Genomic DNA, 14528 nt, shown 5'->3' on the forward strand with positions numbered 1-14528 from the left:
AGAATCGGCCATTGCACAGGCGAGGGCTTTTAAACATTTTTTTTGTGTTGTGGCTTTAAACGAAGGCAACTTGGCAGGACTTATGTTTTAAGAGTGTGTATTCAATTCTTTTGAAACCGTGTATGTTTTAATGACTTAATGCAGTACAGTACTTGCTTCTGGGGGATAAACGTTTACAGCAGAGTAAAGTGCTGTTGGCGTGTTATGGAAACGTCTGCGTTTCGTTACTTTTTAAAGTGAAATTAAGTCTAAGCAGACCATATCGCAGACTCAGAGGAGCCAATGAACACGAGTTCATTATGTTTTGGAGGGATGTTTTTTTCCCACATGTTTTAGTGGCCCACAGAAGAGTCTAACCCGTACAACATGGTGTTGATCTTAACAGAGCAACTTTCTTCTAAAATGCTTTTGTCCACAGTCGTTGGTGCAGTATAGGACCATGTTATAAGCTAGAATTAAAAAATCAAATTTTCCCCATGACGGTATCATTTTAGTATATAATGAATTTTCACGAGTTTTGACCTTTAAGTGCTGAACTAGCATTTTCAGGGTGTATATCCTTTTTCCACATGTTCTGAAATGTCATATTGTATTTTGAACTTCCTAATTTAACACAATCTGCTTCTGAATTGTTTTTGTTGAGATGTTGTGTATATGTGGGAATGGGAAATAGGTATTTCGGTGTAAATAACACGAGACGTTGCCAGCATTGCAGCCAGCCTCGTTTTTGTATTAAACTCACATTTTGAACTGGCACTGGTAGATGCCCATCTGTATAATGTCAGATTGAAATCTTAATTTTGAGAAATATGCATAGTCAAATGCAAATTTATGACTTGTCAATCGCAGAACATTGCTCCACAATAAGAACCATCAAAATTGGCAGCTTGTTCTGCATTACTCATTTCCATTTGTGGTATACATTTAGCATTTGCCGCAACTACCGTGGCTGACAGAGCTAGGTACTTGAGACCTCACTGGTTGACCTCCACTTGCGTGGTTGTTGAGTTCTCATACCTGGTTTGTCCCGATATACAAGGACCTCTCGCTCCCTTCTTCCATCTTGGTGGTTAAACCACTACACCCCTGCTCCCCATCGTGTAAAGGACACACTTAGGAAATAAACGTTATGGAACTTATTATTTTGGCCAGAACACTGCTACATCATGATAGTAACCCACTTAAGGTCATTAGTCACGTCTGCTTTTGCTATAATGTTAAATGTTTTTTCTGAACTGTATATGTGACCATTGCAAATTGAAAAAGTCAAAGTTGTACTCTGATAAACACGGGGGGCGGGAGGGAAGGTTGGTTTCAAGTATGACCGGAATGTCGCTTCAGGGAAGTTATTTTGCATGCTGCTCAGGTGTCCGGTCTGCCTTGTGCCAGACACCAAGGCACCATTGTGACCCAGAGAGTGCAACTCGGCAACAGTGGAACGCTAAACGTAGATTTCAATAAAAATATACTTTATCATGCTGCTTGTTTCGTGGACTGTGCCTACATTTTGTGGAATGTGTTTTTTTTATTGAATAAACAAAAAGTTGCTTTTGCTTCGGGGAATTGCCAACCCCAGTTCCAAACAACTTTTCTTTTTATACACTGTACTTCGCTGAGTGTACGTGGGCGAGTGAAACTAAAAACTAATTTAGAATCAAATTTTCCTATTGCTGAGATTATTTTTAATGAGTTATATTTCTCAATGGACTTAATGAAGATATTTGAAAAATAGTATTCGAAATGAACAATGTGAACGTGGTAAAGTGACCGTGTGGAATATACAATTAAATATGTACAGGGCTTTTGCAGAGTGTGTAATATTGAAATTGGTTTGTATCTGTGTACTGTGAGGTGTGCGACTGCGGCACGTGGCGAGGCTTGGGTGTCGTGAAGCGGCACTGACTGCAGCTCAGCATTCGTGCCAGTTCAAAGTCAACAGTGCACGACTGTAATGCGCATGTTTGTTGCATATCCTTGTTGTGTGCGCTTGGAGTCATACTTCTGGTTCAAAATTATTTCGGGTAATAGGGTGGTACAGCGGTAACGCTTGTCGTGCCTCGTAGCAAAAAGTACATGGGTTCGATTACTGACTTGGGCGCCTCTGTGTGTGTAATTTGTATGGTTACCCTCCCTATTCTGCATGGGTTTCTTCCGGGTTCTTTGGTTTCCTCCAATAGCTAAAAAACCCCTATACAGTGTACACAGTGTTGGCCAAAATATCCCAATGCTGACAAAAAATTACTTGCTGATTACCCAATTTGGATTACGCACACTGTTGTAACATCGGCCCATTCTACGAACACTTGGCAGGACTCTCCTGATAATTAATCTTGAGACTCGTCGAGGCTTTCCTGAGTAAATAAGCGTATAATTTTCTAGGGTCTCAAAAACTATAAAACATCGTGTGGAAATTTGACGGTCACAACCTACCCAAGCGCCGCATGGAGTACTGCTATTCGCGTGTATGTTCACACTCGCTGTGTACAGAATGTCTTCCTGCATATTTCTGCAAGCCCAAACCAACCCCCACCTGGTCTCGTTCTTTCCTCCAGAGGAGCTGCTCAATAACTTTGCACAACAGACCGGAGCATGGCGGCACTGCTTCTACTTCCTGTCCAACACTCGGAACGAGTACGTCATGATGTACAGTCTCACCGTGTTTGAGGTGAGTCATGGTGGGTCCACGGGGCCACGCCGCATCACTTACAGTTTGGGGGGGGGGGCACAACAGCTGTGCCACTCGGTCAAAACCGCAAGCCCTGTGCCACATCTATTCCCGACACCTCGGGGAGTTGCACTTGTACACGCATGGCAAACATGCCCTGGATGCCCTGCTTTGTTGGGTTGTTTTAATAGCCAACTGATTTTGAATGCATTTCCCTGTCGGTAAACAATACAAAAACATCGATGGATAGCTTTCGAATGTTCCGTTGCTTAGAAACCAGTACAGTGAGCTTTTTAACGGTGGGGGGGGGGGGGGAGCTGCGACTTGAGTTTGATTCCTAGCCATGGCTAAGATCGGTGGTGAGCGGGCGACATCTTAATCGGGCCTTGGCACTCCACTTCACCTCTACTCCCACCCTAACTTAGTGTTCAAACACCCCCCATGATCAGAGGGCATCAGGAGGACTTCATCCAGCTGTAGATAGACTAAGGGCTAAACATTTTTGTAATATTTCCGTGGTTAGGTAGTAATATTGTATCTCTGTAATCGGGTCACGTGTATACTTATACAGTAGCAGGAGGAAGGGGCAAGGCTTTGTCATATTTGTAGTTTGAACCAAGTTTAGTTTCTCCTGATTGGTAGTTGTACGTTTTGGTCTGTTATTCGTTTATCTGAGTGCATTTGTTATTCCATATCACAGTGCCACGCTTACAGGAAAACAGCCTATTAAAATATGAAAGCGTCATGGCACTGTACTTAACTGCGTGCATCCACTGCTGCATTTCACACACACACACGTTAATCCTGTGACAGGTGTGTTCGTTAAAGCGATGATGGTTCCATTATCTCTGATTGCGTTTTTGTTTACACGAGCAATGACATCACTCCTCGCAAACTCCTCGCCTTAATTTAATATTTTATTATAGCGAAGCAAAGTGGCCTGTGCAGCATCAGCGATTAGTAATGGGGTAAAATAAATACACAAAGTCACTTTCCAAACATTTGTGTGGGCTTAAAGCAATAAAGAGCCGAAAAACGGCGCTGAGAAATCTGCACCTAAGCTGTGGTTTGCCATACAAAGGTTTTGAGTAGCCGTAACAATAAGCAATTGTAATGCCATTGTATATTATACATTCGCGACAAAAATATTCACATAGGCACTTAAATTTGCTTGTCATGACTGTAACGCACCTTGCCACGGCTGCCCGAGTTGACGAGTTGGAGCACGCCACAGGAATGCAGCTGCAGTTAGCAATGCACCATAAGTCATGCCGCTCTGTTATTCTCTCCTGTCCCCAGAATCTCATCAACAAGCTCTGGTTGGGCATCCCGTCGCAAGAAAAGATAGAAATACGCAGCTCCCTACCAAAGTTGCTGCTTGCGCAGCACAAAGGCATGCCCACCTTCATCCGCAACAAGCTGGCCAAGGTGATCGTGGATATCGGGCGGCAGGACTGGCCAATGTTCTACCACGACTTCTTTTCCAACATCTTGCAGGTGCCGCGCACGCTTGGGTTTTTCGTTAGTGTTCATTTGCCGATGATGACTTTGCAGTCGGTGTCAGAAAACCGTCACGTGTTCTGAAATTGCCGTGAGCAGTGTCTTGGTGATGGCAGTGGCGGCGATGAAGAGAACTTGGAAATTTCACTTGCACCTCTTTTTGTTATCGTAGTTGATCCAGCAGCCAGAAATGGTGTCGCTCGGCCTCATGATGCTGAAAACCACGTCAGAGGAGCTGGCATGTCCGCGGGAAGACCTCAGCGTGGCGCGGAAGGAAGAGCTGAGGAGGATGTTGCTTGACCAAGTTCCCACCGTGCTTAATCTGCTGTCTGGTGAGTCGACCGTTATTATTTAAACTGTATATACAAATACACGCAGTAGCTTGCGCACACGCTCAAATGCCCAAATGTCAAGCAGACGGCAACAAACAGCACAATTCAAGTTATATTAGATATTCTTTGGGTCTTTCGGTAAAGTCACGTAGATAGGTTCAAAGAAAATAACAATGGCCTTTTGCTGATGACGGCCGCTTGTGTTGCGATCTAAACGTCTTAGTTTTTTGTTATTTTCTTTGAACCTATCTACGTAACTTTACCGAAAGACCCAAAGAATATGAATTCCTGCAGTCATGAAAGCTTTAAGTCAAGATTTATATTAGATAGTGAATTCATTTCTCGAATTGAGCGGGGTCATAAGAGATTGGGAAAGAGACGGTGGCTAGGGGCAGTTCTAGAGTGGAACGATGCGAGGGAAGAAGCGGAGAGATAAGTGTTTTGACCTGCAGTTTGGTGAATGGGTGAGTGAGTGTGGCGTTGTGGCCCGTAGTGTGGTGTGTGAGTGGTCAACTGAGTCACTGGGTGAGTGAGTGTGGTGTCGTGGCCCGTAGTGTGGTGTGTGAGTGGTCAACTGAGTCACTGGGTGAGCGAGTGTGGCGTTGTTACCCGTAGTGTGGTGTGTGAGTGGTCAACTGAGTCACTGAGTGAGTGAGTGTGGCGTTGTGGCCCGTAGTGTAAGTGGTCAACTGAGTCACTGGGTGAGTGAGTGTGGCGTTGTGGCCCATAGTGTGGTGTGTGAGTGGTCAACTGAGTCACTGGGTGAGTGAGTGTGGTGTTGTGGCCCGTAGTGTGGTGTGTGAGTGGTCAACTGAGTCACTGGGTGAGTGAGTGTGGTGTTGTGGCCCGTAGTGTGGTGTGTGAGTGGTCAACTGAGTCACTGAGTGAGTGAGTGTGGTGTCGTGGCCCGTAGTGTGGTGTGTGAGTGGTCAACTGAGTCACTGGGTGAGCGAGTGTGGTGTCGTGGCCCGTAGTGTGGTGTGTGAGTGGTCAACTGAGTCACTGGGTGAGCGAGTGTGGTGTCGTGGCCTGTAGTGTGGTGTGTGAGTGGTCAACTGAGTCACTGGGTGAGTGAGTTTGGTGTTGTGGCCCGTAGTGTGGTGTGTGAGTGGTCAACTGAGTCAGTGAGTGAGCGAGTGTGGTGTCGTGGCCTGTAGTGTGGTGTGTGAGTGGTCAACTGAGTCACTGGGTGAGTGAGTGTGGTGTTGTGGCCCGTAGTGTGGTGTGTGAGTGGTCAACTGAGTCACTGGGTGAGCGAGTGTGGCCTTGTTACCCGTAGTGTGGTGTGTGAGTGGTCAACTGAGTCACTGAGTGAGTGAGTGTGGCGTTGTGGCCCGTAGTGTGGTTTGTGAGTGGTCAACTGAGTCACTGAGTGAGTGAGTGTGGCGTTGTGGCCCGTAGTGTGGTGTGTGAGTGGTCAACTGAGTCACTGGGTGAGTAAGTGTGGTGTCGTGGCCCGTAGTGTGGTGTGTGAGTGGTCAACTGAGTCACTGGGTGAGTGTGGTGTCGTGGCCCGTAGTGTGGTGTGTGAGTGGCCAACTGAGTCACTGAGTGAGTGTGGTGTCGTGGCCCGTAGTGTGGTGTGTGAGTGGTTAACTGAGTCACTGGGTGAGTGTGTGTGGTGTTTGTGGCCCGTAGTGTGGTGGCTGAGTACAGTGTGGATGAGACGAAACTGCCGGTCTGGTAGACCCGAGTCCTCAATGTGGGTGGAGGAATCGATGAGTGAAGTTCATGGGAGCAGCATCCGTGGTCGTACCGATGGAAGAGTGATCAGGAGGTGACTGACCACCGACGGACAAGTGATTGGAGTGAATTATTTAAATTAGTGGCACTTTTCAAGTGGTTTACAATTAAAGGTCTCTCAAAACAGCACGAGACTACAATGTATCTTAAATTTCGTATTTGGGTAATTTTGGAGAATAGGGAAAGCTGGCGAGTGGAGTGGTGAGCTCTTGATTTTGGTGACCACTGCCCCACCCGTCAAAGTTCGCTTTATTTTTTTAATTGAAGCACTACGTGCTTTGTTTTCATGCAAAACATAAGCCAAGTTGCTTTCCAGTTTGTGTGCACTGGACGGATTGTGCGACGTGATCTCAAGGTCCCATGACAGTTTTAAAGGGCTAGCAATTTTAAATCTGTCAAAGTCTATTTAACAACTCATTTCCTGCAAAACACACGGGGTCTCTGTGTCGAGTTTATTAACAAGAGAGGAACAGTTTAACATGCTGCCCTTTTTATATTGTGGTGTATAGTAGAGAGCTAGGAAGCAATAGTCAGCCAGTGTTATAATTCTGATTAAATCAAAACAAGTGTTAAAATATTCGTTTGCAACGATGTTGATTTGTTTGGTTGTTTTTGTGCTATGATGCTTTGTAAAACATGTTTTTGGTATTGTTGGAGAGACTACAAAAGAGTACACACGACCAAACTTTAAAGGTTCAATGGCGTTGCGTTCATATCTCTTGTAGAAGCACCTTGTCTCGCTGATACACAGCTGCCCTCTGCCATCAAACAAACCGTTGGCCATTTGACTCAAGAAACAATAGAAGTACTTTTGGCATCTGCTATCATATCTGAAATATTTAAATCCAGTGAGCCGTAGCAATGCCCAATTCAGTCCTAAATTAAAAAAAAATTGTTTAGTTTCATTATTTAGATAAAAATAAAGTGTTTTATCCTGTCCTTATTTCAAATGGTGCTGTAAGTCCTAAACCCGTCTTCAATATTGTCCATGGATTTTCCCCTACCTGCCTCCCCCCCCTAAGCATACATGTTTGTGTGTGTGTTATACTATAGGTATTCTGGAGATCATCTGGGATAAGAACACAGCAGATGATGCTGCCCCTCCCCCATCACCATTCACTGTGAGCATGGGTAAGTGCCTGTGCATTGAGGGTTGTGCTTCTGTGGACGTTTGCGTTGAGGAATTATATTTAGGGATGCCAGGAGTGGCATTGCAGCAGTTAACACTTGTGCCTCGCAGCAAGAAATTCCTGGGTTCGATTCTCAACCCGGGTGCTTATCTGTGGAGTTTTGATGTTCTCTCACTGTTCTGCACGAATTTCCTCTGGGTTCTCCAGTTTCCTCCGATCGCTAAAAAAGCCAATACAGTTTCACTGGTTGTTGGTAAAACATCCCAATTCTGCAAACTTACCTGCTAATAATTGGCAGGACCATCCTGATAAAGGGTCTTGACACTCAGGATTTTCTGGATAAATAAGTGAAAGTATAAAATAAAAATGAATTGTAGGCATTTGAGGGTGGAGTGGGGAGTCATTTGGCTACTCGGTGACTGAGCTTGTACTGCCCAGGTACTTCCTGTTTGGAGCCTACTGTATATATGCACATATATCTGTATCTTATAGCCCATGTTTAGAAACCTTGTATGCTTGTGTACAAAATAATGTACAGCTCTTTGTCAATCCACTGATGGATGAAGGCCTCTCCTTGCCATGCCAGCCATGCATATAGGGGTTGTTTGACCAGACTTAACCACGCTGGTCAGAGCAGGCTGGTGAGGGGGGAACGCCCGCAGGACTGTACCAGATATCACTCGCCACCACATTTAGCCGCGGCCAGTGCGCTAAACGCTGCACAACCGTTACACCCACACTCATGGTGTATGTCTATATGGCGCATTGAAGTATAATGTGCAAATTTAACACCTTGCGCATATATAACACACTTTGCATGTGCGCCTTGGGTATGTGTTACTGATAAAGCATTTTTGCACCTATCAGCTTCCTGAATTCGTTAGCCTGAAAGCCACAAACCTGCTCTTGTAGCTGCAGTTAAATATATTTTTTTGCGGCACAACTTCCGGTCCAATAATCCACAGATTGGTAGCATTGGTAATTTGAATTAAATTTCAGTTCCACCAACTCCATATTTGGTGCTGTTTTATCATCGACGAATGCATTGCATTATTTTGGTTTCCATTGTTAGTTTTAATTTATGATCCATATAAAAACATACATTGCTTCCAGCGAGTGTACCAAAGCCATTGGTCGTACACAGCATTACTGTCAGGCCTATTGAATAAACTGGAACTATTTGTAGTTTTGTCTTCTAGGCGCCATTCTGAGATGTAATTTGATGCACTGCTTAGTAAAGAAGTTCCATAAGGACAAGACTTTATTTTATAACCCTGATGTGACAATTCATAATTCTAACGATGGCATTTTTGAATCACGGCCATTGTTACTTTTCTGACCTTGCCCGCAGGCGAGCTGCTGGGCAGCCTGTTCAGCATGGCGGACGGCGCGCGCTTCTTCAGCCAGCCCATTCCGCGGCTCGACCGCGAGAGCGAGCACGTGTGCTCGCTGGCGCTCGAGTGCCTGGCGCACCTCTTCAGCTGGATCCCGCTGTCGGCGAGCATCACGCCGCACCTCCTCGCCACCATCTTCCACTTTGCCCGCTTCGGCTGCGACGCCATCGTGCCCACGGTGACGGGCGGAGACGCCCCCAACGGCGGCTCGCACCGGCAGGGCAACCGAGATCAGCCCGAGCCAAAAGCCTCGCTGGTGATGGCCCTGGTTTTGTTTTAATGTTTCATGTGTTGTGTAGAGTAGCTCCCTTGAGTTGCTCGTGGATTATGGCCACGTTTGGCAATAATTTAGAACTTACCAAAACAAAGCTCGCAGGTTCTTTATTCCCCGTATTGTGCGAGCCGATTGCAGAGTAATGGTTAATCCAAATTTTCGCTGGCAAACTGCTGCACATTCAAGCCACAATGTGTGGCATTTAGTGGTCACAAGTAGACCAACTGGAATAGCCCTGTTAAGTTCTTGCTTTTTTCTAATATTCACTTGCATACTGATGTGTTCACCTGTTGTATTTTTAGCATGTTGTTGCTGTGTTAGGTTGTAATGTGTTCTAACGTGCGTCGTGCCAATTTTCTCAATGTGAAAATCTACTGTGCTCACTATGCATTGTGTTGTTTGCGTTGCATTGAATGTTTTCCCCCTCGCAGTCCCTGGGTGTCCTGGCCATGTCCTGCATCAACGAGCTTATGTCCAAAAACTGCGTGCCGGCTGAGTTCGAGGAGTACCTTTTCCGCATGTTCCAGCACACCTTCTACCTGCTGCAGAAGATCACCAAGGACAATAAGGCGTGCGGCGTCCGTGCTCGGCTCGACGCCTTGGACGAGAGGTGCGCGCGCTCGCTTCAACAGAGAACTTTGCTCATCTTCCGTAGCTATTGCAGACGTTCGCGGCGCTGGGGGAGTGGGCGACGCATTTCGGGCAGTTAGCACAGCTGTGTTTGTGTTTCTCTGTTGTGTATCTGCTCACTGAAGTAGCACCCAACTTTTTTTGGCTGTACTATGGAGTTAGTAATCACACAGCTGTAGGTTTATTTTCTTGCAGAAATTTCGAATTCCATTGGTCACAAATTCATAAGGTGGTATACATTCCTTCGAATGGCAAGTTGTCGTTTGTTATGCATTGCTGTTGTGCAATGCAACGTTACATGTCTGTTTGGAGTGTAAATAACAGGTAAGTATTTGGTGCTTGACATTTTACATGTTAAGTCTGCTTTCAATTCAAATTAGGATGCTTTGCAGCTTTCATTGAACCTCACAAATGCCTTACATGAGGCGAAGCATCTTAAATGAGATGGGACATCGTATCATCTGGTTTAATTCTCGTGCCCACACAAGAAATGTATACTGTGCACAATGATTTTGATGTTTTTCATAAAATTAACAAGGAATTCTCAGCGATTTCGTTCTACTGACAGTTTTAGCCTCATTAAAAATATGTTAATCTCTTATTGCCAATTTCCATCAAGACCCTTTGTGGGGCCAAGCGAGGCTGAATTGGTTGCATTTTTTAGTAGTAATCTGAGCACTCTTGACACTTTGTTGAAAAGTAGACTGAAGCCAACTTTCCATTTTGTCGGTGTGTTTGATAACTTAAATAATTGCTGTAATGCACATCGCACTTAGGTGGTGGCTCAAGCTTTCCATCACCCTCTAAGTCTTGGCACACACTGCATTGGCAATGCTTAGGGGTTTAATTTAATAACCTGACCACAGCTTCAAGGGGACACTCGTGAGGTCTGGATGACTGCTTGTTTCTTGCTGTTTCAGAGTCTGAAGAGAACCCATACAGCCCCTGTAGGTAACTCCGCTAAAAACCTTTTTTACCCACAGCATTGCTCGGCAGTCCAAACAAAGACAATCGAAAACAAACCACAAACCGTTTCTAGTTGTGCAATACCCCTTGGAAAGTGCGCTGCAAGACAACAATTGTTATTTCAAGATTGATGTACGGATGTATCCTGTTGGTAAAACGTCTGCTTCTTGTGTTGCCTCTCCCCTTCTCCACTCCGCGCAGCTACCTGGAGAAGTTTACAGATTTTTTGAGGCTCTTTGTGAGCGTGCACCTCCGGAGAATCGAGTCCAATTACCGCTTCCCAGTCGTAGAGTTCCTGTCTCTCCTTTTCAGATATACATTCAACCAGGTGAGTGGGCTGTGTGCCGTTGTAAAAGAGCGAATGGATGTATGGGTAAGTCATTTGGTTTCTGGCTTGACATGCATGCATGTGTGAATAGAGTATTCATTTCGTAGTTAAGATATTAATATTCAAGCTCTAAACATATTCTCCGGATTATAAGACTCACTTTTATTTCAGTTATTTTAAAGAAAAAGTTGGAGATACGTCTTATTAGTCTGGCATGTGGCTTGAAACCTGGCACCAGGACATGCAAGTTACAATTGTGCTCAGCGTCTAATCAGTGTTTCACCCGGTGTACGTGCCACTCAAAGTACCACTCAATATGTGGCAACAAGGCCACAAGCCGCTCAAACTTTACGCCACTCATCCTACGTGCCACTCATCCTACGTGCCACTCATCCTATGTGCCACTCACCCCACGTGCCACTCACCCCACGTGCCACTCACCCCACGTGCCACTCGGCCCACGTGCCACTCGGCCCACGTGCCACTCGGCCTACGTGCCATGGATTTTAGCGAGTGACTGGAGAGAAGGAATTTTACCAGTACTGTATACAAGTTTATTATAAAAATACTATTTTGTAATGTAATGTTTCTGTACATTTGGAGACACAGGATAGTTTTAAATATGGTTCCACTGTAATGCTTAAAAAGTGGCAGTTTTTGCATGATGAGCCTCCATTGTTACCATAGTGATTTGATTTCCTTACAAACGCACATTTCGGAGTTGTTCGATGTATGTGTTTGTAATTTTAAATGTTATTTATTTCCTTAGCCCACGCATGAAGGTTATTTTGCTTGCTTGGACATTTGGTCAGTCTTCCTGGACTACCTTAGTGGAAAGATCCGGAGTAGAATGGCCGATAAAAAAGGTGTTCTTGAAAGGTAAGTTGTTTTGTCTCATGCATATAAAATGTAGCCCTCATAAAGCAATTGGAAGTCTTGTTGCGTTTCAATGCGAAATAATCATTCTTCTTCAGCGTCATGTAAATTGCATCTCAAAATGTTGTAGGATAAGTAGCGCGCACGGCTTGCAAACGGGAAACTCCAGACCAGTGGGAAATTGAACTGGCGCCAGCAGTGGCCCAAGCTCTGTGGTCCTATGTCGCAATCGTGTTGACGATTACTGCAAATCAACCTCACCCGAAGCATACGTTATCCACTGTGTGTAGCATGTTCCAGTGATGGAGACGTGCAGCGGTGTCGGGGTCTTTTCTTTGCCGCTGGTTAGTTGCCTTAATTACCAATGTTATTAAAATTGAATGTAGGCATTGTTTTCTGTGACAAAGCAACACTGTGTCAGATTAATTCTGACCAAAATACTGCGCGCTAAAGGCGCTTACTCTCGTCAGATACACTTATCAACCCTGTAAGTGTACTGCGGCTGCTGCTGTGTGTGAAGAGAGAGAGAGGTGTTGAGTCGTTCAATGTACACGAGTCCTCACGAGGCTTGTTGCTGTTCAGGTACAAGGATGCGTTGGTTGCGCTGAACGCCGAAGTCTTGCGTCGAATGCAGTTCCGTTACAACCAGGCACAGCTGGAGGAACTCGATGACGAAACGTTGGATGACGACGTAAGTGACTTTGGCTTTATTTTACACGTCGGTGTCAAATTCGAATTTTCTTAAATTGAATTTGACCTCTGTCTTCAGTGGTGTCTGTTGCTTAGGGTTTTAGCAGTCTGTGTTTACATAATTTACATGTTGCTGTTTTCTGTTCATGTGGTTCCTATGCCTAACACATTTGCTTTACTCCATATATATAAGCAGCATTACATCTGCTTAGAAATTGTATAATTATGCTGTAGATTTTACTATCAGTGATTTTATTCTTATTTTAGAAACTTGGTCCAAATGATTTATCTAGCTGGTCATATTAATATAGACATTTTTGAAGTTTAAATGATTGTATTTATAGACATTGTTTAGATGTTTTGTTATTTTAGTTTTAAGCAAAGCTTTGGTGAAGCTTCTCGAGCTGCGGTAGGTAGCATGTTGTCGCTGTTTGGCGTGTTGATACCGTATCGTCCTGTACTACATAATCTCAGCCTCTGCGCACCGACTTGCCCCATTGCTTTTCTCTCGCAAGCCAGTTGGGTTCTGACCTCCTGGATCTTGTGCCGGTGATATTTGACGTGGTCTCAAACGAGACGTCGCGTACCTAATTGCTGCTAAAATTCAGTTGTGAGGATTGATCTTCAACTCACTGGAGGATGAGCCTAAATAATAACAATTGGTGTGATGTGGGACTTGATTTGTTTTGCTGTGAGGGGTGCTGGAGGGTTCTTAATGACAAAAATTTGGTCAGATCATGACATCTATGGTCATACTCCTCGCTTGCTTTTCACTCTTGTGTTCCAGAATAAGACTGAATGGCAGCACTTCTTACACCAGAGTCTGGAAGTGGTCGCCAAAGTGGCAGAACTCTTACCAGCTCACGCCTTCAGTACCTTGGTATGAACACAGCTCCGAAGCATTCTGCAGCAGCAGCGGGGGGGGGGGGGGGGGGGGGGGGATATGGGCCTCATCCAAGATGAAGCTAATGTCTTTGGACCCTTTTCAGAAGTACAATGAACACATACCAGTGGTTGATAGTAGTGTTTATTAGATCGCTGAGCAAAGTTGTGTAGTTTAAAGGTAGCTAGCAAAGTTGTATTACTTGAAATATATTCGTACCCCTCTTGAGTAATGGGTCAGGTGCGTTGCGTGCGAGTGTACCGTTTACAAGTGGCTGTTAAACTTGCAGTTCAGTCCGCTACAACGGAATGAATCGCTGTCACGTAACACTAGTTGAAAGGAACTTTGTGCCGTAGGCATATGTGCAGATCAGCCTTTTGAATTTGCTTTGTAAGTGAAATTCAATGGAGTGCACCTGTTTTATAAACATTTAGCAGTTCACCAGCATTCGTGCAAGCAAGCCAGACTTCTGATGAGACACTTATGTCAAAACCGGTTCAGAGTTGGCTTGTATTGCATTGGTGCTGCTGAAAGTATGCCCTCCTAGAGGGCCGTGCGGCTGATCGACATGTAATACTTTTATTTGTCATGTTGAGGGACAGATGTGCGTTACTTATTTTCTCCACAACGATGCTCATGATTATTGTCATGTATGATAAAAACAAATTTCATCCCACTTCGCAATTACACGGTGATGGTTTCAAATAACTCATCAACTCTGTTATTTTTCAGTCACCTATACTTCAAGAGGATCTTGAGATATATCTGGGACTGCAGCAGTTCATCGTGCATTCCGGAGCAGGTAAATAATCACACTTCGTGCTACAATAATCAGATGTCAATGTCACAGGGCGGTTGTATAACCTGTTTTCAAAAGGCATTTCCAGTTTATATTAATTTGATTCTCAAGTGCTTGATGTTTTGCTGGGAGGCAGGGTGGCGCAGTGGTAACTCCTTGTTTCTCACAGCGAGAAGGACCTGGGTCTGATTCCAGACTAGGGTGCCTCTGTGGAATTTGTATCTTCACCGCTTGTTCTCCATGGGTTTCCTGCAGGCTCTACGGTTTCCTTCTATGGCTAAAATAACACGCAATGTAATTTGTATTGGCCAAACGTCC

At 44.8% G+C, this 14528-nt stretch overlaps 1 protein-coding gene across 1 annotated transcript in view; it reads left to right on the forward strand.

Moving 5' to 3' along the window:
* The window catches only part of XPO6 (exportin 6), a 31789-nt gene that overhangs the window by 5532 nt on the left and 11729 nt on the right, over positions 1–14528 (forward strand). Inside the window, exons 3-13 of the mRNA XM_032970073.2 lie at positions 2553–2665; positions 3965–4162; positions 4338–4497; positions 7294–7371; positions 8722–9020; positions 9470–9648; positions 10836–10962; positions 11732–11841; positions 12421–12529; positions 13316–13408; positions 14144–14213. Coding sequence (XP_032825964.1) covers positions 2553–2665; positions 3965–4162; positions 4338–4497; positions 7294–7371; positions 8722–9020; positions 9470–9648; positions 10836–10962; positions 11732–11841; positions 12421–12529; positions 13316–13408; positions 14144–14213 — 1536 coding nt within the window. The remainder of the gene's footprint in view (positions 1–2552; positions 2666–3964; positions 4163–4337; positions 4498–7293; positions 7372–8721; positions 9021–9469; positions 9649–10835; positions 10963–11731; positions 11842–12420; positions 12530–13315; positions 13409–14143; positions 14214–14528) is intronic.

The sequence above is a fragment of the Petromyzon marinus genome, chromosome 43 (assembly GCF_048934315.1).
Source record: "Petromyzon marinus isolate PM22_M1 ecotype Great Lakes invasive population chromosome 43, UKy_Petmar_22M1.pri1.0, whole genome shotgun sequence".
NCBI lineage: Eukaryota > Metazoa > Chordata > Hyperoartia > Petromyzontiformes > Petromyzontidae > Petromyzon > Petromyzon marinus.